At 44.3% G+C, this 22,123-nt stretch overlaps 4 protein-coding genes across 5 annotated transcripts; all 4 read right to left on the bottom strand.

The window, feature by feature from the left end:
• Positions 1-2,302: 2,302 nt before the first annotated feature.
• Positions 2,303-4,407, bottom strand: LOC115056116 (high choriolytic enzyme 1-like; the record flags this gene model as incomplete). Its single annotated transcript, XM_029522383.1, has 8 exons — positions 2,303-2,429; positions 2,766-2,847; positions 3,074-3,252; positions 3,345-3,462; positions 3,583-3,735; positions 3,818-3,863; positions 4,221-4,285; positions 4,371-4,407. Coding segments are annotated over 8 exons (807 nt in total), but the record flags the coding sequence as incomplete, so codon positions are not given.
• A 1,590-nt stretch (positions 4,408-5,997) lies between these two features.
• On the bottom strand, positions 5,998-9,037 carry LOC115055944 (high choriolytic enzyme 1-like). The gene is made up of 7 exons (XM_029522066.1): positions 8,963-9,037; positions 8,620-8,665; positions 7,987-8,139; positions 7,495-7,612; positions 6,946-7,124; positions 6,214-6,295; positions 5,998-6,124 (listed from the first exon to the last, which is right to left on the bottom strand). The coding sequence occupies exons 1-7, from the start codon at positions 9,035-9,037 to the stop codon at positions 5,998-6,000; spliced, it is 780 nt and encodes a 259-aa protein (XP_029377926.1).
• Positions 9,038-12,459: 3,422 nt separating this feature from the next.
• On the bottom strand, positions 12,460-14,791 carry LOC115056114 (collagen alpha-1(XXIV) chain-like). The gene is made up of 4 exons (XM_029522380.1): positions 14,537-14,791; positions 13,600-14,230; positions 13,306-13,443; positions 12,460-12,870 (listed from the first exon to the last, which is right to left on the bottom strand). Exons 1-4 carry the CDS (start codon positions 14,689-14,691, stop codon positions 12,601-12,603), a joined length of 1,194 nt encoding a protein of 397 aa, XP_029378240.1. The 5' UTR covers positions 14,692-14,791; the 3' UTR covers positions 12,460-12,600.
• A 582-nt stretch (positions 14,792-15,373) lies between these two features.
• On the bottom strand, positions 15,374-20,411 carry gtse1 (G-2 and S-phase expressed 1). 2 transcript variants are annotated; one of them, XM_029522064.1, is made up of 12 exons: positions 20,320-20,411; positions 20,011-20,102; positions 19,866-19,923; positions 18,542-19,256; positions 17,949-18,110; positions 17,671-17,797; positions 17,226-17,597; positions 17,003-17,057; positions 16,591-16,770; positions 16,269-16,509; positions 15,936-16,052; positions 15,374-15,662 (listed from the first exon to the last, which is right to left on the bottom strand). In XM_029522064.1, the coding sequence occupies exons 2-12, from the start codon at positions 20,030-20,032 to the stop codon at positions 15,576-15,578; spliced, it is 2,136 nt and encodes a 711-aa protein (XP_029377924.1). In that variant the 5' UTR covers positions 20,033-20,102; positions 20,320-20,411; the 3' UTR covers positions 15,374-15,575. The 2 variants fall into 2 exon arrangements, with proteins under 2 accessions (XP_029377924.1, XP_029377925.1); XM_029522065.1 differs by having other exon boundaries at positions 20,011-20,070; positions 20,320-20,408.
• Between the last annotated feature and the right edge of the window lie 1,712 nt (positions 20,412-22,123).

Raw genomic sequence — 22,123 nt, 5'->3', positions numbered from 1 at the left:
TGGCGGAGGGGGGCCGTCACTGGGCCCTGTGTGCTGGGAGACAGGAAAGGAAACAGCGAGGCCTCCGGATCCCCGGAGCGTCTTGGCCGTCACTTCAATTGGGAGGACGTGGAAGGTCCAGATAGTGACTCCACTGACGGAGAGGCGAGCCGGGATCTGAGCGGCTGCCAGCAGCTGAAGGAGACCGGAGACTTCCTTTCAGTCTCCGTCCCTGCTGATCTGATCTCACGATGCCTTGGACCGGACGGAGCAGGTGCTTCTGCTGAGCGGTCCAAGGTTCAGTCTCTGGTTTAGAAAATCCAACAGTTTAGATTTCATTTTAAGTCTCCTTCTAAAAAGATTTATCAGCAATGTGACGTCTTCCCTTTGGCCTTCATCAGTGACGGCCGTTGGCTACTTAGAACCCTAAAAACAACACCAGAATGAAGCATTTATTTATTTAAACGCACGGAGAAACCTCGCTGTGAGCCCGAACTGCAGAGATCTGAAACCTTCTCCTTCTGAGGGATTTCAGGAATGAGTAGCAGCAACGCTCCATAAAGCGCAGAGTCCTGAGGAATCTGTGTCTGCTCGTCCTTCCTGGAGATTCCTGTTCTGGTGGAATGGTAAAAATGCTCCAGCTCTTCAGACACTCACCACCATGAAGGAAGGTAAACATTCAAAGAATGCAACTGTGCACGTGAGAAGAAGAAGAAGAAGAAGGCAGCACTTTGGGGACTGGATACACGACGGGGTCGCCCCTTCCTCTCTGACCTTCTGATCCTGGGCCGACCGCTCTGGACTCTGGAGGATCACAACCCCGATACTTGGCGCTCGGGCGTCGGGGGAGAATGACACTTTTGTTCAGAACCTGCTCCGACTTCAGATGCCAAGATGAGTCATCCAGAGCTCGACGGGCTCGGCGTTTTGCAGGGAGTCGTCATCCCCTTCAGCACTTCCTCCCTCCTGAATGCTGCAGTCTGTGTGTTCTGCCAAAGCGGCGCCTTGAATAAACATCACTGACGTTTTACAGCCAAAGTGCTTCAAGGCCACCGTCCTTTAAGATCCTTTAAGATCCTTTAAGTTCCAGGAGGAAAGTTTATCGCAGACACTGTGTGAATATTGGAGAAGCAGCTTGGAGGTCTGTGAACTCCCTCTAATGCTACTGAGCTGCTTCCTGCCAAAGTCTGATCAGGCCGGAGCAAAATCAGATTTTCTCCTAAACAGCCGTGAGCTCCTCGTGTTTGAAGGCTCTGGGCTGATATCCTGATGTCTGAGTTTTGCTGCCACGTTATTTCATGAATCTCGGGATAGATTAGGTCGGAGGACCGTTTGGATCATTTGCTTACTGACAACATGTGAGCGCATCAAGGAGTCAAATAAACGTGGAAAAATATTTGAAATCATTTTGTATTTTACAGGATCATATGTGTCATGTTTGCAGATTCAACATGTATGTTCAGTGTGTCTCTGAAGCGTTTCTGGTTTGAATTCAATGTTGCTGCAGAACTGAAGAAACTAAAAGGTTTAAAAATCCAGTTGTGGACAAAAACATCGGTGTCTGCAGAAATATGAGCGTGTGTCTCCTCCTAGTGGACGACAACAGACATCAGCTCACTGATATTATATTTCAGACGAGAGTACGTGAGGAAGTGAAGGATTCTAATTCAGGTCATGAGAAACATCTTTAGTTGTGAGATTCATACTTGATATTTGTATCAGATATCCAAAAGAAATCATTACAAAGTGTTCATTCATTATTAAAATCAGCTGTTTAAATTTGTTATTTGTTAAATAAAATGCTCAAACTATATAAAACCTTTTAGTGATTGTTGGATTGGTTGAGAGGACTAAAGACAGGAGAGGATATGAATATTAATATTTTATGTATATTCTTATTGTTTTATTTTAGTTTTAGATTTGTTTTGGCCGGTGTTATTATTGGAAATTCATTGTTCAGTGTCCAAACTTGGCAGCTAATATGAAGGATATTGATTCAAACTGAGCAGATAATAAAATCCGGTTATTCAGTCACAGATAAAAAAAATAAAAAACACCAGTGAACAGTTTGACTTGTTTTTCACTCCAAATGTACGAAATGGGAAAAATGTTTATGAACTTAAATATGTGGACTTAAGATCTGTGGAGCTAAAATGCAAATTTATTGATTCATTATTAAGAAAAAAACTTTTCTTTGATGAATGTCTGAACATTTCAGATTTTTTTCAATAGTGCGGCGTGAGAATAATGAGATTTCAGTACAAAACACAGATCCACATAAAGAAAGAATCTTTTAAAATGTGTTTTGGACAACAGACTGACTTCAGCATCCGTACAGCCTGTTGAGCCTGATGATGTCCTTCTGGCTCATCTCAGTGGCCACGCCGAACTGCACGTTGGGGTCGGGAATGGCCACCAAGGTGGGCTGGTTGTTCTTGGAGAAGGCGTATCTGAAACAGAAAACAGACAAAGCATCAAAGCTGCATTTATATATATATTAAAATAAACTTTACATTTGTTTGGAGACGCTGTTGTTCATTTATTGTCTTTTTTCTTTATTAGGAGGAAGAGATGCGACAAACTGATCTGAAGAACTGAACTTTTATCAACAAACAAAAGAGTAAATAAAACTCCTTTGGTGTGAATCGTTCAGTCGAAGGTTGTGATCAGAATTTTGTTTTGTGTGGAAATAAATCCATGAAAGACAAAAGCAATAAACAACTTTCCAGAGTTGTACTTGAAACAACAAGCGTTGTCTTCATTTTGTCGGTTTTTCTTTTACTCACTGGTGGTAATGCATCACTGAGCCGTAGTCGTAGGAGGTTCCCTGATTCAAAGTGTTCACTTTGTCAAAGTTGTGTTCCATCCCTGAAGACAAAAAAAAGGAAAACAGACACGTAAACAAACACGGCAGTTTCTCTTTAGCTCATGTTTTCACTCCAGCTGTGATCGTCACGTCCTGTTTGCCGTTTTCAGGCCTCCAGTTTGTAATTTGGCTCTCGCCATCTTCAGTTTCAACCAAAGATGGCGACGACCAAATCACAAACCTCTGGGACAAAATTGTGGCGTCGTGTCAGGGCTGATGAGGACGAACCAGAGATGACGTTATCCAGAACGATCCTGATGTACTGGTCTCTGTCGGAGCGTTTCTGCTCGTGGTGGAAGCCCAGAGCGTGGAGGACCTCGTGCTGGACCGTGTCGTGGTAAACGCAGCCTGAACGCTGCAGGGACAGATCCTGCCCGTAGTTACGGCGGCCGATGTACGAGTAGCACCTGAGAACGACGCAGGGCAGATCTCAGTCCGAGAAAGACAAAGAGATGGAAACAAAGCCGAAGAAACAAGCCGGAGGGAATCTGGACGTCACCCGTTGAGGGACTGGATGTTCAGGTAGTCCCTCTGGTTGGTGCGTCTGACGAAGCGGATGCAGGAGACGTCGTGGAAGGAGAGCAGACCACGTTCGATGATGGCCACCTCACGAGAGGCTGAAACAGCAGCAGAATCACTTTGAGAAGGTGCTGAACCGACGAGGTTAAAGGTCAGAGATTCCTGATTTTAACATTTAGATGTTAGTGTGAAATGATGTTTATTTCAGTCTGACTCACAGAAGACGCTGGAGATCACGTAGGCCACGTAGACCCGTCCGTCGCTGGACTTGGGCCACATGCAGCCTCGAGAGGTGCAGGGGTCAGCGTTCCTCTCAGCTTCAGAGTCAAAGGCCACGTCGTCCTCCACGAAGGGCTCGTCTGGAGAACGGACTGCAGCACATCCACACAAAAGCACAATTGTTCAGTTTGTTGGTCGAAGGCTGAGACGCTCAGAGCGTGTTTGTGTCCTCACCGATGTTCCTGTTGACCCTTTCAATCCGCGCTGACGCAGATAAAGCCTGATCTGCACACAAAAATGTCCCAGTTCAAACACCCAAATCAGCGTTTGTTTTATGTTTTTAACCGTGTTATTGATATAAAAAAACTGTCAACTTACCAAAATATTCCAGAAATTATATGTAAAGAAAGAAGAGACAGAAAAACGAACATTGGGTGATCTAAAAATATTTCAAATTTCAACTTATTATAAATCTATAAACCTATTTTATACGAGCAGCTATTTGAATATTATTTATCCGACGACCACGAGAACAGAAAGTTCCAATCACCTCCTACAAACCGCGTTTTCTGTTTTCGAACATGATTTCTTCTTCATCTGAACTGAAAGGTCTCATTTGATGTTCCAGGAAACTCACCTCCTCCTCGGCCCAAGCCGAGAGGGCCACCAACACCACGAGACCCAGAATGCACTTCATTGCAACTACAGCCTGCAGAAAGACACAAAATGAGTCCAACAGCAGTCACAAAGCCGGTTGGTTATAAAAACTGGAACAAATCAAACTTACTGCCGTCACTGAGGAGACAGAAACACAGCGAGCGGCAGCAGCATCACGTTATAAAGCAGCAGCTGCTCCGGAAATGTTCCCTTTAAAGGATATTTAGGACGACGATGGAAGAGATGGAGTGAAAATAGAATTTAGTCTGATAAGGACATTTCACCTTGATGCCACATTGCATTATTCCCATAATAAGAATCTTTATAATCTTGTTTGATTTAGATACTCGGCCTAAAATCCTACCAACATGTTTTTCACATTTGAAGTTTCTGCTGTCTGACAGTTCATCGAAATAATTTCTCACCTTGCTCACTGAATTTGATATCCAAATGAACAAGAATGACTTTGGAACGATGGAGATGATTTTTTTTGAAGTTTTCATTTTAAAAATGTCTCTAGAGTTCAGATTCATGTATGTGACTCAGTAAGGACTGATAGGAGACAGAAAACAGAAAACACTTCTCCAAAGAAAAGTTCGTTTCTGTCTTTGTCAGATCAGGAGTTCTGCTCCTCACTGAGCAGAAAAGGCATCACTGATGTCCAGATGTTCTTCTTATTCAGAATCTGCAGATCAAGTTTTATTCATTTTTCAGACTGAAATGGTTTATTGTCGGGATGAGTGAGTGCATCATGATCTGTATCCGGCCGGACTCAAACAGGAAGTGCTTACGTTTTTAAGCCTGAAGTTTATATGGGTTGATCAAAAGCTGATATATGAATTAATATAGTCTCAAAGGTTTTTATTTACAGCTTCATTTGTACCACTCATTTTATCTGTCTCAGGTTGATGATGATCTGACTGATGGACCGTAAATATCCAGTCGGTGGGATCATTTCTCATTAGAAATGAAGAAACAATAAAGACCCAAAGATGGGACAGCTGAGTGTTAAAATAATCGTCTGACATGTTGAAATAAAGTTTTAAACTAACTAACTAACAGAGTTTTTTAAATGGTGGTGGGCGTGGCTTCCTGAGTATGACGCTCTGCGCTCTGTCCTATCACAGGACGCCCTGAGGAGGACCTTCCTTCAGCTAGAATTTTATTTTATTTTTTTATTACGGAGTTCATACACAGCTCAGGTGTGCCACACTTTTGCAGATACAACTCATCCTCTTCGATGCCAAACATAAAAATTTAAATAAAAAACGTTGATCCGCCGTTGGCCACTGCTAATAAAATGCTCAGTGAGTGTCGACGGTCAAGTGCAAAACATAAACAAACATAAATATAAATATTCTGGAGTTCTGCTGTTTTTATTCTTTGGCTGGATTTGAAAGTTAAATTATCCTGAAAATAAATTCTAATTTCTTACAGATGCAGTTCCTGTTCTGCTCACTCTCCTTATACAACATTAAAAAAAACATTCAAACAAATGCAGATTACAGAGAAAAAATAATTTAATCAACATCAATATATAAAATATGTAGCTTAAGAAGTCTATATATAAGAAGTCTGAATAATTATTAGCTGAGTAATAAAATGTTTTTAAGGTCAGAGGTCTAAATATGAAAAGCTGTTTGCGCTTTTGTGTTATTTTTTCTTAACGTGGAAAAAACACAGAAATAACAAACAGGTGTTTAGTGAAAAAGGAAGTTTTATTAAATTCTGAGTTTGAGCTGCCGTTTCCTTCCAGGTTAACATTTATACAGCCGGTTCAGTCTGCTGATGTCGTTGCTGCTCATCTGGGAGGCCGTCCCAAACTCCACGTTAGCGTTGGGGATCGGCACCATGGTGGGCTTGTTGTTCCCGGAGAAGGCGTATCTGGAACGAACACATCACAGAGTAGTTTTAATGTTTTTGGGTTGTTGTTGTCGTTGTTGTTGTCGTTGTTGTTGTCGTTGTTGTCAGACCTGTGGTACTGCATGACAGAGTTGTAGTCGTACGGTGTGTTCAGGTTCAGCGTGTTCAGCTTGTCGAAGGCGTACTCCAAACCTGAGAGGAAGTGAAGAGCAGCATCGCTGTATTGAAATCTATGGGAAAATGTCCCTCCTTCTCCTTTATATTGAAGTCTATGTGAAAATGTCCCTCCTCCTCACTTAAATTTAAATCTATGGGAAAATGTCCCTCCTTCTCCTTTATATTGAAGTTTATGGGAAAATGTCCCTCCTCCTCACTTAAATTGAATTCTTTGGGAAAATGTCCCTCCTCCTCACTTAAATTGAAATCTATGGGAAAATGTCCGTCCTTCTCCTTTATATTGAAGTCTATGTGAAAATGTCCCTCCTCCTCACTTATATTGAATTCTATGGGAAAATGTCCCGCCTCCTCCTCACTTAAATTGAAGTCTATGGGAAAATGCTCCTCCTCGTCCACAGTAAACGTTTTCCTGATGAATTTAAGGTTCTGAGTCTTCAGTACAACATGATCTCCATTTTTTAAATGAGAGAAAGGGGAGGGGCTACCGACTAACTGACAGACCGAACCACCCAATCAGGAGAGAGGGCAGAGCAGGTCCGATCAACCTTCTCCTCCAAATCTGCTCCTTCTGGTTTCAACAAACCAAGATGGCCGACGGTCACATTAAATATCACCCAGTCATTCTCGTCTGGATCCTGTGATCCAGTTTTGTGGTGAGTGCTGACCGGACTGGATGTTTTCCCACAGGATCCGGATGTGCTGGTCTCTGTCGGAGCGACACTGCTCATGGTTGAAGCCCAGAGCGTGGAGCAGCTCGTGCTGGACGGTGCTGTGATACAGGCAGCCCCTCCGGTCCAGAGACAACGTCTGGGCGTAACCACGGCGACCCACGTAGGAGTAACATCTGCATCCGAGGGTTCAGACACACAGCCACACATTAAAACAGAAACTGTCAGACCCTGTTTTTAAAAATACAAAGCAGATGTCTGCAGTTCGCTGTCAATCTCTGAATGATAATCTTTAAAATGAGCTCAAGCTTTGAAATTAAATTTGAGAAAAAGATTTTAAAAAAATTTTAAATAAATTGTTAAGTAGGAAACTTCCAACTTGGTTTTAAGCCAACGGGAAGTTTTTTTTATGTTGCTGTAGAGCTGAATATAAAAGTAAAGCTTCACAAAAGAATTAAACTCGTATAAAATAATGCAAATACATCCAGAATATTCCCACTTTGACCCAAAGCAGAAGCTGAAGAGCAGTCAGACTAAGTCCGGTACCCGTTGTGGGACTGGATGCTCAGATAGTCTCTCTGGTTGGATCTTCTGATGAAGCGGATGCAGGAGACGTCGGTGAAGGACTGGAGTCCACGCTCGATGATGGAGCGCTCACGAGAAGCTGAGAAGACACAAACACACACACACAAACTACACGTTTGGTACTTTTGTTTCACCTGTAAAAATCTGGAGAAACAGAAATGGAAGTGAGTTCTCCAGTTTTCGATAAAGAAAGATGTGAATGAAGAATGAAAACAAATATTCTACTTTTGTAATCGTTAAAAAAAGTGCTGCCTCATTTCTGAAGTTTTTTTTGTCTTCACTGATTTAAACTTATCTTTTGATTTATTTTTGTTTCATATCAATCAGAAAATGTAACCTACAATGAAATATTTAAAAGATTCTATTGGACACAAACGAACTGTTTCCTTAAACAGAGATTCATGATTAAGAATAACAATTTTAAATAAAAAAATGTGCCGTCAGGTTCCTTACAGTAATGCGAGGCGATGACGTAGGGCACGTACACCTTCCCGTCGCTGGATTTGCCCCACATGCAGCCTCTGGAGGTGCACTGGTCGGCGTTCCTGTCCTGCTCGTTGTCGTAGGCGATGTCATCGATGACGAGGGGCTCGTCCTCCGTGTGCACTTTGGGAGGAAAACTTTAAAAACTTTCCTCCTGAGCAACATTTCAGAAATATTTATCATCAGTGTACGCTTTCATGAAGACACTCTGCTGGTTCATGGCTGACGTTTTGGCTGGAAGGTTTTGAACGTTCACCCCCCCAAAGGAATGAAAGCTGACCTTTGACCTTTGAGCTGTGAGGCCTTTTAACACATTTTGAAGTTATATATTTATATAGTTATAAAGATCATGTCACAAAAGCCAGAACAGAATAAATGAGTAACAAATTAACCATCTCTGGACCCTTCAGATTCATCTTGTAAAATTATCTGTAAAATTATGTTGTTTTTTTTTATTGTTCTTCTTTCTTCTTCTCCATTTTTGTCATCTCAGCTGTGAAAATGTGAAAACTGTCACCAGATGAATTTAGAAATCTTCATGCAGCAGAAACATGATTTCGGTTGGTGTCCACACAGAATAGTTTGGACATTCGAAGGTCTTACCAACGTCCTTGTTGGCCTTCCACAGCAGCTCAGAGACGGACAACTCCTGGATCAGGGACACACAACATCACTTTGTGTTACTTTGTGTCACTTTGTAGTAACAAATGTAAACTGTTTGATTCCCGGCTGTTTTAAGAAACAAAGAAAAATGATTTCACTCACCTTGTTTTTAAACATATTCATGATCTGATTAGATCTTTATGTCTTTTGGCCACTGTGACGGGTTTAATATGTTGTGTATTATTATCGATGCTGATCTTTTTTATCACCATTTTGTTGATTCAGCAGCAGTCATTCAGTGTTTCTCAGGCGTGAATTAGGATTTTAAATGAGTTTTTCTCACCTTTTCTTCCGCCCAGGAGCAGTCAGAGACCACGAGCAGGACCAGGACCAGGACCAGGACCGGGGTGGACTTCATGTTGGTGAAGGGCGTTAACAGCTGAAACCTGCAGCAGCTTCTGTTTATAAGCTTCTCTCAGTGATAAGATGTTTTTCGCCTTGAAAACACGCTGCTGATTCCCACAAACATAAAACCCGCTTACAGAAGCAAAGATTGTGACGGACGCTGTGAGAGACTTTTTCCTCCAGACATCTGGGTGATTTATGGGTTTTTATGGATCTACAACTACAAAGAAATGGTTCATCTAAATAAGGATTTCATATTTTGTTCATTTCCGTAAAGAAATGAAAACGTGCAAAAGTCTTCATGGAGTCAAATAAAATATATTAACAAATGCATTAATAAATGCATTCCTACCTGATTTAAAGGAACATTTAAAAACCCAATACTATTCCTAAAATATAAATTTAGCACAAAAACTGCTGAACTAATTTAGTTGTGTCATTGAATCGATCATCTCAACAACACAATGAACACAAGACAAATATCTGTTTACTTTTTGTTGCCCAAAAATTATTTTTTGGTCATCTCTCTCATCCGGACTGCTAAAAATAAAAAAACAAGATGATGATGTCATCGCATCCCTTTTCTGATTGGTCAAACAAATCCCCTGTTACAACTCTAACCTTTTATTTGGATGTTTTATGGACAGTACTGAAACATGTCGGTGCAGGAAATTCAAAGAAACAAGAAAATAAGTTGCAGTTTGTTTATTCCATCTTTCTACAAAGCAAACATACATTTTTATCTTCAAATGTGAGTTGTTGTTTTTTTTCAGGCATGATGTTTCAGACATCCACCGGCCTTTAAAGTATCACTCAGACTTTTCCACCTTCCTCTCTTAGACCTCTTTAAGCAGAAGGCCATAAGGACGGATGGCTCTTTCCACCAGCTGCTCCTCCTTTTCATCCGACGTTCCTGCAGGAATGGGGATCAGCCAGTACTTATCGTTGTTGTATTTCCTCCTGTACTCCGGGTTGATCCGGTTCTGCAGAACCACTTTGTACTTCTTTCCCGTCTTCTTGGAGATGAAGGTTTTGGCGTACCAAGCTGCTTCATCGATGTCTGGGGTGGAATAAATCCCCCTGCCGTACACCTTCCCCGGGCCGGGCTGTTTAATACAACAATCACATCAAATAACAATTATATGATCTTAAAGAGAGAACTCTGATCTTTTCCTTCTTGGTCTCTGAATTACAGAAACAGACCTTTTTAAAAAGGATATTCATCCATTCTGTCATTATTATTTATCTTAATTATTTGAGACAAAGAGAGGATTTAATTGTTTTGTTTCAAACCTTCATTTTTAGTTTAAAACAGTTTTTAATAGCATCTGTTTACTGAGTCAGTCAAACCTCCTGATTGTAAATCTAAAACCCGAAACCTTTCGACCTTTATGTTTGTTCTCTGAGGACAAATGGTTCTTTCAGTTAAATTTCCTTCGAGCAGCAAAACATTAATGAATGAATGTAATATTTCAGGTGGTTTAAAAGATACAAACATTTTTTGAATAATGTACTGAGTGAGTGATACGGTGGCTAATTTTTTGCCCCAGCCTCGGGGAAACCGGGGCAAAACATGAAGTGTGACTGCCCTCTTTCCCAACTCCAAAGGATAACTCAGTCTGCTGCAGCTGCTGCAGTCCAAAAAGTGCTTTATGTTAAGAAAAGGTGTCGGAGCGCTTATCTCCTTAACAAAGAAAAAGGTTCATGCACACACATGGTTTCTGCTCCCTACAGCTACACCAAGGAGGACAAACAAAGACAAAATGAGCAAGGGTCATAACGCTGCTGATAAAAATGTCTGAGTCAAACCTCGTAGTGTCCTTCGATGATGCCCTCAGCTCCTTTCTTGGAGGTCCCGTGGTAGGACACAGGCCACTCTCCAGGACAGGACTGGGTGCTACGCCAGCTCGTCCCCAGCCAGGTGTTCCCATCATATTTATTGAGGACCTAAAACATTAACATCAACGTCCTCATTATTATTTATTTGTGCAAAAAAAAGGGCTACTTCTTTCTGCTGGATGAACAAACAGACACACATTCCCAAAACTGACCTCCTGACTGACTCTCTCTTTCTTGCTGCTCATATTAAAGGCAATAAAAAATGTAATTATTAACCTTGAGGCCAAACCGGAACCAACCACACGGGCGTTCGTATTTTTCCCCGCCTCTCCAGTACGTCTCAGTTTGTTTCAAGTTGGTGAAATCATAGTCGTACTCAGGGGCGAAGAATTCATCAACGTCAATGATGTGGTCCTGTCCTGAAAACGCATCCAGCCCGACCTGTACGGACACGTCCTTTCTTCCAATGTCGCTGCTTTGCAACAAACATTTCGCGCTGGTGAAGATGCATTGTGACGCAGGGCTGTAAAAGCAGATTAAAAATCTGTTAGTCAGTTTGAAGTGAAGCCCAGTTTCAGGTCTGGAGCGGTCCGGACCTCCAGAGTTAGATCTGCCTGATCTGGTTTAATATGACTCCAGAGCTGAACCTGGACCCTCCTGGTTTAGGATCAAGGCTGAATTAACCATCCGGGTAAGTGATCAGTCAGTGACTCAGCTCAGGACTCAGCTCTCAGGCCCCAGATAGATTTGAACTCACACAGTTCAGCCAAACACAATACTTCATTTGCTTCAGATCTTTGTTACCTGCATTCATCCCCATTCAGAACAGAACAGACGAGATTGTTGATGTTCAGCTGGTGCTGAGCTCCTGAGGGATGGCAACGAGCAGAGCTGCACCTCACTTTTCCATTGCAGAGGACGCTCAGAGCCTCCAAAGCAACTTCTCTGTCCATCTTCACAGATCGATCCTGTTTTCGAGGAATGAAACAGATTTCTGAAGAGGCGTCTGCAGGCTGCATGGAGGGGAACTGAAGGAGAGCTCATATTTATACGCTGACATCAGCTGATCAACAGGTCAAGTTTTTTTTATACCACCACACCCTCTGACTTTTCCAAGGAAGCCACTGTATTCTGATTTCAGATAAATGAACTCACATTTCCAAACCTGTGAGGAAATGAAATCTCTTCAGTTGCTCCACACTTCAAAGGAAGTGTTAAGAAGTCTGTTTGAATTGAACTTCTGTTTTGAAGAACAAAGCTGAGTGAGCTTTTTCTCTCGTCAGTCATGTTGAACAGTTTCTCTTGTTGTATGATCAGTTTTGTGTATTTCTTGTATGTTGTGTATTGTACTTTTCTTGCTCTTTTGTAAAGCTGGTTGTTCTCTCCGTGTGCTCCTGGAGCTTCCAAACACATACGTCAGGATGCTTTTTGTGCATTTTGATGAAAACTTTAAATACCTAAAAACTCCCCAACTGTGTCCTCTCTAATGTGCAGAGGCGCTGATACCAGACTCATTTAAACCTTTTATTTGGATGTTTTATGGACAGTACTGAAACATGTCGGTGCAGGAAATTCAAAGAAACAAGAAAATAAGTTGCAGTTTGTTTATTCCATCTTTCTACAAAGCAAACATACATTTTTATCTTCAAATGTGAGTTGTTGTTTTTTTTTCAGGCATGATGTTTCAGACATCCACCGGCCTTTAAAGTATCACTCAGACTTTTCCACCTTCCTCTCTTAGACCTCTTTAACCAGAAGGCCATAAGGACGGATGGCTCTTTCCACCAGCTGCTCCTCTTTTTCATCCTCTGTTCCTGCAGGAATGGGGATCAGCCAGTACTTATCGTTGTTGTATTTCCTCCTGTACTCCGGGTTGATCCGGTTCTGCAGAACCACTTTGTACTTCTTGCCCGTCTTCTTGGAGGTGAAGGTTTTGGCGTACCAAGCTGCTTCTCTGAGGTCTGGGGTGGAATAAACCCCCCTGCCGTACTTCTGCCTCGGGCCGGCCTATTTAATACAACAATCACATCAAATAAATATAATTATATGATCTTAAAGAGAGAACTCTGGCACCACTGAAATATCAGCAGTTTAATCAGTAATAAGATCTTTTCCTTCTTGGTCTCTGAATTACAGAAACAGACCTTTTTAAAAAGGATATTCATCCATTCTGTCATTATTATTTATCTTAATTATTTGAGACAAAGAGAGGAGCAAAGTAAAACAGTTGTTGGATTAACATTGAGTGTTTATGGGGTCAGTCTAACCTCCTGAAGGTTGAATCTAAACCTTTAAACCTTTCCATTTGTTCTTGACGTACAATGACTTAAATTTCTTTCAAGCAATAAAAAGATACAAACATTTTTAAAATAACATTTGTAGTGAAAGTGAATTTGTAGCTGAGTGACACAGTGACTGCTGATAAAAATGTCTGAGTCAAACCTCGTAGTGTCCTTCGATGATGCCCTCAGCTCCTTTCTTGGAGGTCCCGTGGTAGGACACAGGCCACTCTCCAGGACAGGAATGGGTTCCACGGCCTGTCTTACCCAGCCAGGTGTTCCCATCATATTTATTGAGGACCTAAAATATTAACATCAACGTCCTCATTATTATTTATTTGTGCAAAAAAAACGGTAACAGACACATATTCCCAAACTGACCTCCTGACTGACCTCCTGACTGACTCTCTCTTTCTTGCTGCTCAGATTAAAGGCAATAAAAAATTGAATTATTAACCTTGAGGCCAAACCGGTACCAACCACATGGGCGTTGGTATTTTTCCCCGCCTCTCTGGTATGTTTTGGATGGTTTCACACGGGTGAAATCGTAGTCGTACTCTGGGGCGAAGAATTCATCAACATCAATGATGTAATCCCGTCCTGAAATGCCGTCCAGCACGTCCTGTGCCCCCTGTGCCCCCTGTGACCCCTGTGACCCTGGTGCTCCCTGTGCCCCCGGTACTCCCGGTGCTCCCTGTGCTCCCTGTGCTCCCTGTGCTCCCTGTGCCCCCGGTACCCCCGGTGCTCCCTGTGCCCCCTGTGCCCCCGGTACCCCCGGTGCCCCCTGTGCTCCCTGTGCTCCCTGTGCTCCCTGTGCCCCTGGTACTCCCGGTACTCCCGGTGCTCCCTGTGCTCCCTGTGCTCCCTGTGCTCCCTGTGCCCCCGGTGCCCCCTGTGCCCCCGGTGCCCCCAGTAGGCCCTGTATGCCCGGTAGGAGGCCCTCTACGCCCGGTAGGCCCTGTAGGCCTGGTGGTAGGCCCGGTAGGCCGTGCAGGCCCAATGGGCTCTGTATGTCCAGTACAGGGACGCTGCCGTCGAAGCCTTGCAATGTGTACTGGATGCGGATGAAGGTGGACTGTGATGTCTGGCTGTAACATGAAAGCAAAGAGTCGATTAAAAATCTGTTAGTCAGTTTGAAGTGAAGCCCAGTTTCAGATCTGGAGCGGTCCGGACCTCCAGAGTTAGATCTGCCTGATCTGGTTTAATATGACTCCAGATCTGAACCTGGGATTTAATCTGGGTTTAAACCCAGATTAAATCTGGACACGTTCAGACTGAGCTAAAAGAAAATCTATGAAAAAGAAATTTGACCTTTAAGTAGATTTAAACTCGCACATTTCAGCCAAACACAATACTCAGGTAAAGTTCCCTTTGCTTTAGATCGGAGTTATTACCTGCATTCATCTGCATCCAGAACAGAAGACACCAGATTTTTGATATTCAGCTTGGGGTGAGTTGCTGATGAACGGCCGACATCAGAGCTGCTGCACACATTTGCATTGCAGAGGACGCTCAGACCCTCCAGAGCGATGGCTACGTCCAGCTTCATACTTCGATCCTGTTTCACAGAAAATATAGTTTTCTGAAGTGTCTGCAGGCTGGATGGAGGTGAACTGAAGGAGAGCTCTTATTTATATGCTGACAGCTGAATGATAGGTGGATCTGCTTTTTGAAATATTGCACTCTGTAACACCTTCAGCAATGCCCCCCCCATTGTGTTTCAGAATTTTCCAAGGAACTCATGACAGACTTCAGGTATGTGCTCAATGGACGTGTTCCCAAACCTGGAAGGACATCAAGTCTCTTCAGCTTAAAACTGAAGACATTTAAAAACAACAAAGGTATGAACTGTGCCTTGAAAGGAGAAGGGATCACCTGATCAACAGGTCGATCAAGATTTTAAAAATATTACACCCTTCACACCCTCGAAGTTTTTGTCCAAGGAAGCTGCTGTAGTCTGATTTTAAAGTATGTGAATAACACACGTTTCTGAACATGAAGACACCAAATCTCTTCAGTAAAGTCTGTTTCAATTAAACTTTTGCTTTTAATCACACACCAAATCTCCTGCGTATTTTCAGGAGATTCTGAGAATAGCTTGAATCTTCGAACTCATGTCATTATTTAAAAAGGCTCTTCATAACGTTTTGTTTGTTGAATGTCGGCGTCACATGACCACACCAGAGCGTCAGCGTTTACAGCAGTGACATTAACATTTATTCAGACATTAAGAACAGCAGCAAGACAGAGACAATGAAAAGTACAGTCAGGCGCAGAAAAACTTCAGCAACTTCTGAATATTTTCATAATTTAAAACAATACTCTGATTCACTAAAGACTTCACTGATTAAAAGCTGGATGATCATTAGATTTTTTGTTGAGTCCAGTTTTTACTAGAGACTGGTGAGATCCGGGTCTTCAGGCGGATCTGGATCAGAAGGACAGGTTGATGAGCGGGGCGTTGTTCTCTCTCTTGTCTTCTGGACTCCACTTGATGAGTGGAGAGCTCAGATCGATCAGCTGCTCCAACAAAACACACAGAAAAAAGAGCTTTAAAAATTACTTAAGTCTTCATCTACTTCACCTCTTCAAACATTTCTCTGTGGCGTCTCCGAGCATCTTCATTTACCGTCAAACACTAAAAATCGGTCATACTGAGGTGAGCTTTCAATTCAGCAGATCATTTCAGGAAACCCAAAGTCTTTAAACTTATAAAAGTATAAATTTAGCAGGACTGTCCACATACTTTTGGACATGTAACCCTCTGTTACAGCACAGTAACACAGCCGCTACCTGAGACGTGGTGCAGGTCGTGGTGCTGGTGCGGATCAGGTCGGGGGTGTTGGTCAAGTCGATGAGCAGTTTCTCCTGAGGCTGCAGAGCCGGAGCTGGAAGATCCAACAGGAGAACCTGAGCAGAGAACGGAGAGAACGTCAGAGCGAGACCTGGACCTGAGACTCTGGAACGACCCTGAACCAGGACCACCTGAGTCCAGACTGCTCAGGACTCATTCCAGCTTTCATCAGCTGTTTCACAAAAACCTCTGAGACCAACAGATCCAGGAGTCGTCTCCAGATGGACCGTTGCTGAGCAGACCTTATGTAAGCGGTGGGCGTGACCTCTGACCTCCTGGCTCTTGGTGTGGTTCTCCTCCATTGTCTCCAGTTCGATCAGGTTTTTACTGGGCTCTGATTGGCCTGGACTTGGTGGTCCTGAATCCGTGCTCTCTGATTGGTCTAGCTGTGGGGGGCTGCAGGGTGGACTGGTGGGGGAGGGCTCCGAGGGAAGCTGCTCCTCCTCCAAACAGAAGGGCTGGATGTCAGGGGTGTTGTCAGGCTCCGCCTCCTGTGCAACTATGGGGGCGGGGCTACACAGAAACAACATCAAACAAAAATAACAGAACAAAAACTCAGCAGGTGTCGTCACAGAGCAGCTTCAAATCTCTCACCTGACGCTGCTTTCTTTCCTGGCTGAGCGGGGGGCGGAGTTCAAATCGAATGTGGGTGGCATCCTGGCGGCCCGGGTGTGGCTGGTGGGGGTGGGGATGCCAGACATCCTGTGCCTCATGGGGGTGGGGAGGGCAGATGGCCGCCGCGCCTTCATCTGGAGTGACGGCGTCATAGGGAGACTACAGCAGACGAAAGGGAGACCGTCAGTAACCGAACAGGTGTGTTTAATATCAGCTTGTAACTCAGCATCTTAAGCTTGATGAAGGATAGACTTTCCCCAGATGACTATTAAAGTGTGTCAGATTCTGATTGTTAGAATTAAATGTGCCTGAGATGCTTTCTTGTGAAATTTCTCAGTATTTTGATCCATGTGTTGGAAGTTTAGTGTTTTAGCGCTCGACTTTTACTTACCTGTCCACATTGCTCGCTGACATCGGCCTCTTTGGCTTCAGCACCTTCGAGACGTCTGGAGACGGACAGAAACGTATCGACAGATATTAAACACAGAAGGTGGAAAACCGTTCTGAATGTGAAGACCAGCAGGGATTTACAGCTGACTTTCCAGTTTCAGTTCCTTTTCTGTGATTGTCTGAGAAAAACTGAAAAACAGATTTCTGAAAAAGTCATCTCTCACCATCACGGCTCGGTGTCGGTAGGACGGCGGCCTCCGGTTTGGCCATCGCCTTCAGCACGCTCTGCGTCCGGACTGAGGTGCTAACGGAGGCCGACCTCCCCAGAACCCTCTTAGCAGGCATCCCCTTGAGGGGCGTGGCTTCCGCCCTTTTCAGTGGCGTGGACCTGGCAGGTTTTGTTCGCTCCGCCTCAGGTAACATCCTGGTGGAGAGCGAGCGCCGATTGGCGGTGGAGGAAGAAGCAGGCTCGGGTGCTGCGGCAAAGACGGTGGAGCACCGTGGTTTGCTGCTGTGACTGGCCGGTCTGTTGATGCTGCTGGGGGCGGGGCCAGTGGAGCCACTTAGACTCCGGTTCAGAGATGAGTTCAGTTTACCTGAGACAAGACAAAACACCTTTACAGCGGCTGAACTTCCTATTTGTTAATTTCGTATCTGAAGATGTTGTACCTTTAGCGGGGGACAGAGACATGCTGGAGTTGAAGCTTGACACAGAGGATGAGGACGAAGACGTGTTCTTCCTGTTTGTAGCTCTTGTGGGCGGAGCTTTCACACCTGAAGGGTTCCTCATCACATTCTGAGGGAGGAAAAAAAAAAATTGATCATTAACTGAACATTTGACTGCAGTGTCTGAATCTGTCCAACAGGTGGAGGCAATTGACCAGACTCCTACTATGAACCAATAAGATAACATTAAGAATAACATTTTGGCAGGATGGGTCTTCTACCTTTGTGGGCGGGGCCAGTGTGCGTTTTCCCACTTGACTGGAGTTGAGAGAGGAGTCGCTGATGTCCGAGGCTACACTTGCTGAATCAGAGAGCAGATCCTCATAAGACTCCGCCCTGCTGGAGGGACGAAGGGTTTGGCTCCGCCTCCAACTCCCCACCGCCTGGAGGAGGGAAAAAAATTAAAATGAATAATAATTTAAATATACGGCTCCGATAGTGCCCAAATTGGGGTCTAAACTCCTGCAGTGATGTTAGAACTTATATAGAACTAATATAAAAAAAAAAAAAAAAAAACAAACCAACTGTCTAATAAGAATTTCAAAAGAAACTGAAAAATATTTTCAATTAAATTCAAGATCAGGTCCTTGAAGGTGCTGTTTTTTCTCAAAGGTGTTTGGTTGAGCATTGACACACACTCCTCACTTAAAAACTGCTCTAGTTGACTAACGACACACAGAAAAGCGTGTAAATAAATCCTGTTCCATAAAACTGAAAACACAAGAACACTGTTCCCAACGTGGCTGAGGTTCAGTGAGTGACAGCAGATGGCGTCATTGACTCGGTTTTACGGACAGTAAAATGTGAAGCCTACTTTGCTCGGTGGCTGCAGTCGGGTTTTCTCCACTTTGCTCTTGCCAACTGAACAGGAAGTCGGCGCCACAGCTGGTTTGCTCGGCAGCACGCTGCCGACACCCAGCACTGCTTTCCCTCGCAGAGCAGTCTTGGGCTGAGACCTGGCACTTGTGGCGGGGCTGGAGGTGCTGAGTCTGGTGGTGGGGCGAGAGGATGAAGCTGTAGTTGAAGGGCGAGAAGGTGGAGCTGTAGTGGCGGAGGCGGAGCGGGTGGATGTTCTCTTGATGGGGGTAACGGCCCGTGTGGATGAAGATGCATTGGCGCCTTTTGCTCTCTGCAGCTGCCGCTGGACGGCAGGAGGCAGCTGCTTCATGGGACTGTCCTGAACACAGAAGGTCTGGCGTTTGATGGGGCTGAGCACTCTGGCGGTCTGAACCAGAGCGTCCAGTTTGGCCTTTGAGTCTTGGACGAACTCTTCCCCGTTGGTCGTGCCATCAGTAGTTACACCGTCCTCGTCCTGCAGCTGCCTTGGCTCGCCGTTCTGCAGCTGGGTGGCAAGTCTGTGCGCTTCCTGACGCACAGCCTCAAGCTGATCCTCAGTCAGTGGGCTCCAGCTCCCACGGGTTGCACAGCTGCTGTCCTCCAGCTGAGACGCCATGCAAACAGAGACGCACCTCTCCTGATGGCTAAGTGGACCTATGAACACCGCGTCTTCATCCTCGTCACCTTTGGAGCTGCAGAGCAGAGACAGACATCACAAAAGTGACCAGTCAAAGCAAATCAAACTCCTAAATTTTCATGTTTTCATGTGAAAATTAGATCGTTCTTAGCAGACAAAAGATCTGAGATCAAAAGCGACCTCTGAGTCGGTCTCATTGAGTGAACAGCAGCGGCAGCTCTGTGGTGGAAACATCTGGTTTATGAGAGGTCAGAGGTCAGAGCACTACCACGACCACCAAGCCGGGGCTGTTCTGCTGAGGCAGCAGGTGGTTGAACATTTTTACTCATTTTAAATGATCACGTTCAATCTTTTAATTCCCCAGTTTACCATCTTTTGATTCTACAGCAGGACATTCAGAGGCCTCATGTCAACAGGCGTCTTCTGCCTCTCTGTCCAACATTGTGTGGACAGTAGTTTTCAGAGCAAACAGAAGCCAAATCCCGATGAAGTGTTCTGTGATGTTTCTAATCTGGTTGGTGAATGCCCTTTTGTGTTTGGACTTTAATCTATTCAGGGTGTGACCAAATTATTCGACATCACCGGTACAAGTGACACTCATATATGTCATGAGTGGGTGTTAAGACGACCCTGGACCGGGTCCAGGCCCACATGAACTTCCTACCTGGCAGGTGACAGAGACACGTCGAAGTCAAACTTCTCATCGGGCAGAAAGAACAAATCTGTGAAAGAGACACGGATGAGAGAGAGGTCGGTGAGTGTCGGCTGTTCCTCCGACCTTCAGGGCTGACTCCGGGCGGCCTACTCACCGCTGTTAGCTCGGCTTTCCATCCCGCCGTCGGTTCCTCCGTGTGGGATCCGGATCAGACCTGCAGCGGCAAATTCACGTCTCACATCAAACCTTGAAAAAAAAAAAAAAAAAACAGAAACTGGAGGTTTTAACACAAACATCCTTCATGCTAACTTCAACTTTAGCCCCGTTAGCTCGTCACTCCTCCACCCGATTCAAACGGTAGCAACCACAAAATGAATCTTTAAAAACACGAAGCCTGGCTCCTTCGGTAGCTCTTAGGAATAAAAAGGAAAGTCTCGCTTTCATTTACATAAAGGTTACGAACCTGGAATTCCTCTGAAAAGCTCACAAATCTCCTCTTTTTCTCCGCATTCAAACGGCGAGACGAACACAAGTACACAAACAATTCAAATCCGCTGCACAGCTGCTCACGTGACACGCTCGCCCTCAGCCATTGGTTAGAAGTTCATGACGAAACACCGAGGGGTGTTGTGGGTACTGAAGTCCACGAAGCGAAAACCGCTGCCTGGGAGTTATAAACGTTTTAAATCCGATAAAAATCCCTGAAATCAGCTGATAAGATGTAAACGAGCGGTAAAAAATAAAATATTAATATATATATTGAAATCAAACACGGATTAATTTCTCTGCTTTTTTGTGTTACTTCAATCCAAGAAAAGGTGATAAGCCTGTGAACACCAAAGCATTTGTCATTTAAGGAAAGTGTGTGTGTGAAGGGTGACCTGGTCTCTTCTTCGTTTTAGTCATTTTCAACTTGAGTTCTTCTTCAGTCTTTCTGTCTCATAAACACCCAGATGTTGTTTTTCAGCTTTTAATAACATTTGGTTTTACACCTTTTTAAAACAACCTAAAACATGTTTGTTTGGGTTTTTTTTTACAAAAAAACTAGAATAAAATTCAGACATTAGACATTTACTTAAACATTTGTCTACAAACACATCTGTAAGAACACAGCCCTCCCTGCCCGCCGCCATTAAAGCTGACTGACTACACATTCAGTCACAGACCCTGAACTTAAACCTCCACATGAACTAACCTTTAACCTTTAACCTTAACTCGTCACCGTTGGCTCACATCAGCTTGTCTGCTGACAAACAGAAATACTGCAGATTAAACTGAGCCCTGACTATATCTGAACATCAACATCGATATTTACAGATTGGAAACTGATTATTGATTGACCACTTCACGAACACTCTTTGACTAAATAACAACTGCAGAGTTTGTTACAGTAAAGAAGGAAAACATCAGGAAGAATGAAAACAGTCTGTGTCAACCTGTCGCTGCCTCTTCGAACAAAACAAGCTCATCTGGAAACTTTTCTGCCTCCTGGGCTCTGAACACCAGCAGGTGAACTCCAGATGAGCAGGAACCAGACGAGTCTTTTTTTTTTAAATGTTTTTTCATTCCTCCGCTCTCTGAGGAAGCAGCGTGCTCGCCACGAGGAACACAGTACTAAAAGAACAGACCATTGGAACAGGAAATGGCCACATCATAGTGAGGTCTCCAGACTGTGCAGGGGACTCCCGGGACATGGAGGCAGCCCCGCCGAGTTAGACGGGATCAGACCAGGTCTGGAGCCATCCTTATGCAGCGGGACGATGCGGTCCATGGCATTGTTGTTCTGGTTGGGTGAGGACTGGAGCGGCGGCTGGTTGGCAAGTCCAGTCAGCGGCGGAGGGACAAGGATTGAGTTACGTTTGGTGGGGGGGTCGTCCTCGCCCTCGTTCTCGTCGATGAGGGGGATCTGAGGCTCAGAGTCCTCGATGCGGAACTCTGGGTGGCTCATGAAGTTGTGGATGGAGCTGCGGGATTCGGGTGTCTCCAGACCTTCGTAGGGAGACACGCTGTCTCTGAAGGCGTTGACCACACGGATCTGAGAGAAAAGAGGGATTCAAAAGGACGTTAAAGGAAAACTCTGGCCCCTTTTATTTTGAAGCCTATAAACATTAGTAAGAGTTTCCTCCCATATAAACATCAGAGCGAGCAGCAGGAGCGTCTAAATAAACTTCAGCCTTGCAGAACAGTTCCCTGGATTAGCTGCTGACATGAACATCATGTTATGTTACCTGAACAGCTTCCTAGTCTGACTAATCAGAGGCATGTGG

Source organism: Echeneis naucrates, chromosome 16 (assembly GCF_900963305.1).
Source record: "Echeneis naucrates chromosome 16, fEcheNa1.1, whole genome shotgun sequence".
In the NCBI taxonomy this organism is placed as follows: domain Eukaryota; kingdom Metazoa; phylum Chordata; class Actinopteri; order Carangiformes; family Echeneidae; genus Echeneis; species Echeneis naucrates.
Note: the sequence above shows the minus strand (reverse complement) of the source record. Positions and strands in the feature narration are given on the sequence as shown.

Coding starts and splice junctions, on each gene's coding strand:
- LOC115055944 (XM_029522066.1), bottom strand. CDS start 9,037: ATGAAGTCCACCCCGGTCCTGGTCCTGGTCCTGGTCCTGCTCGTGGTC. Junction 8,140..8,619: donor GAAGGCCAACAAGGACGTTG/GTAAGACCTTCG, acceptor TTCCTCCCAAAG/TGCACACGGAGGACGAGCCC. Junction 6,296..6,945: donor GTGGGAAAACATCCAGTCCG/GTCAGCACTCAC, acceptor ACTTCCTCTCAG/GTTTGGAGTACGCCTTCGAC.
- LOC115056114 (XM_029522380.1), bottom strand. CDS start 14,691: ATGAAGCTGGACGTAGCCATCGCTCTGGAGGGTCTGAGCGTCCTCTGC. Junction 14,231..14,536: donor CTGGATGCAGATGAATGCAG/GTAATAACTCCG, acceptor TTCATGTTACAG/CCAGACATCACAGTCCACCT. Junction 13,444..13,599: donor GGTACCGGTTTGGCCTCAAG/GTTAATAATTCA, acceptor TTAATATTTTAG/GTCCTCAATAAATATGATGG.
- gtse1 (XM_029522064.1), bottom strand. CDS start 20,032: ATGGAAAGCCGAGCTAACAGCG. Junction 18,111..18,541: donor GACTGCAGCCACCGAGCAAA/GTAGGCTTCACA, acceptor TCCCTCCTCCAG/GCGGTGGGGAGTTGGAGGCG. Junction 17,798..17,948: donor CACTGGCCCCGCCCACAAAG/GTAGAAGACCCA, acceptor TTCCTCCCTCAG/AATGTGATGAGGAACCCTTC.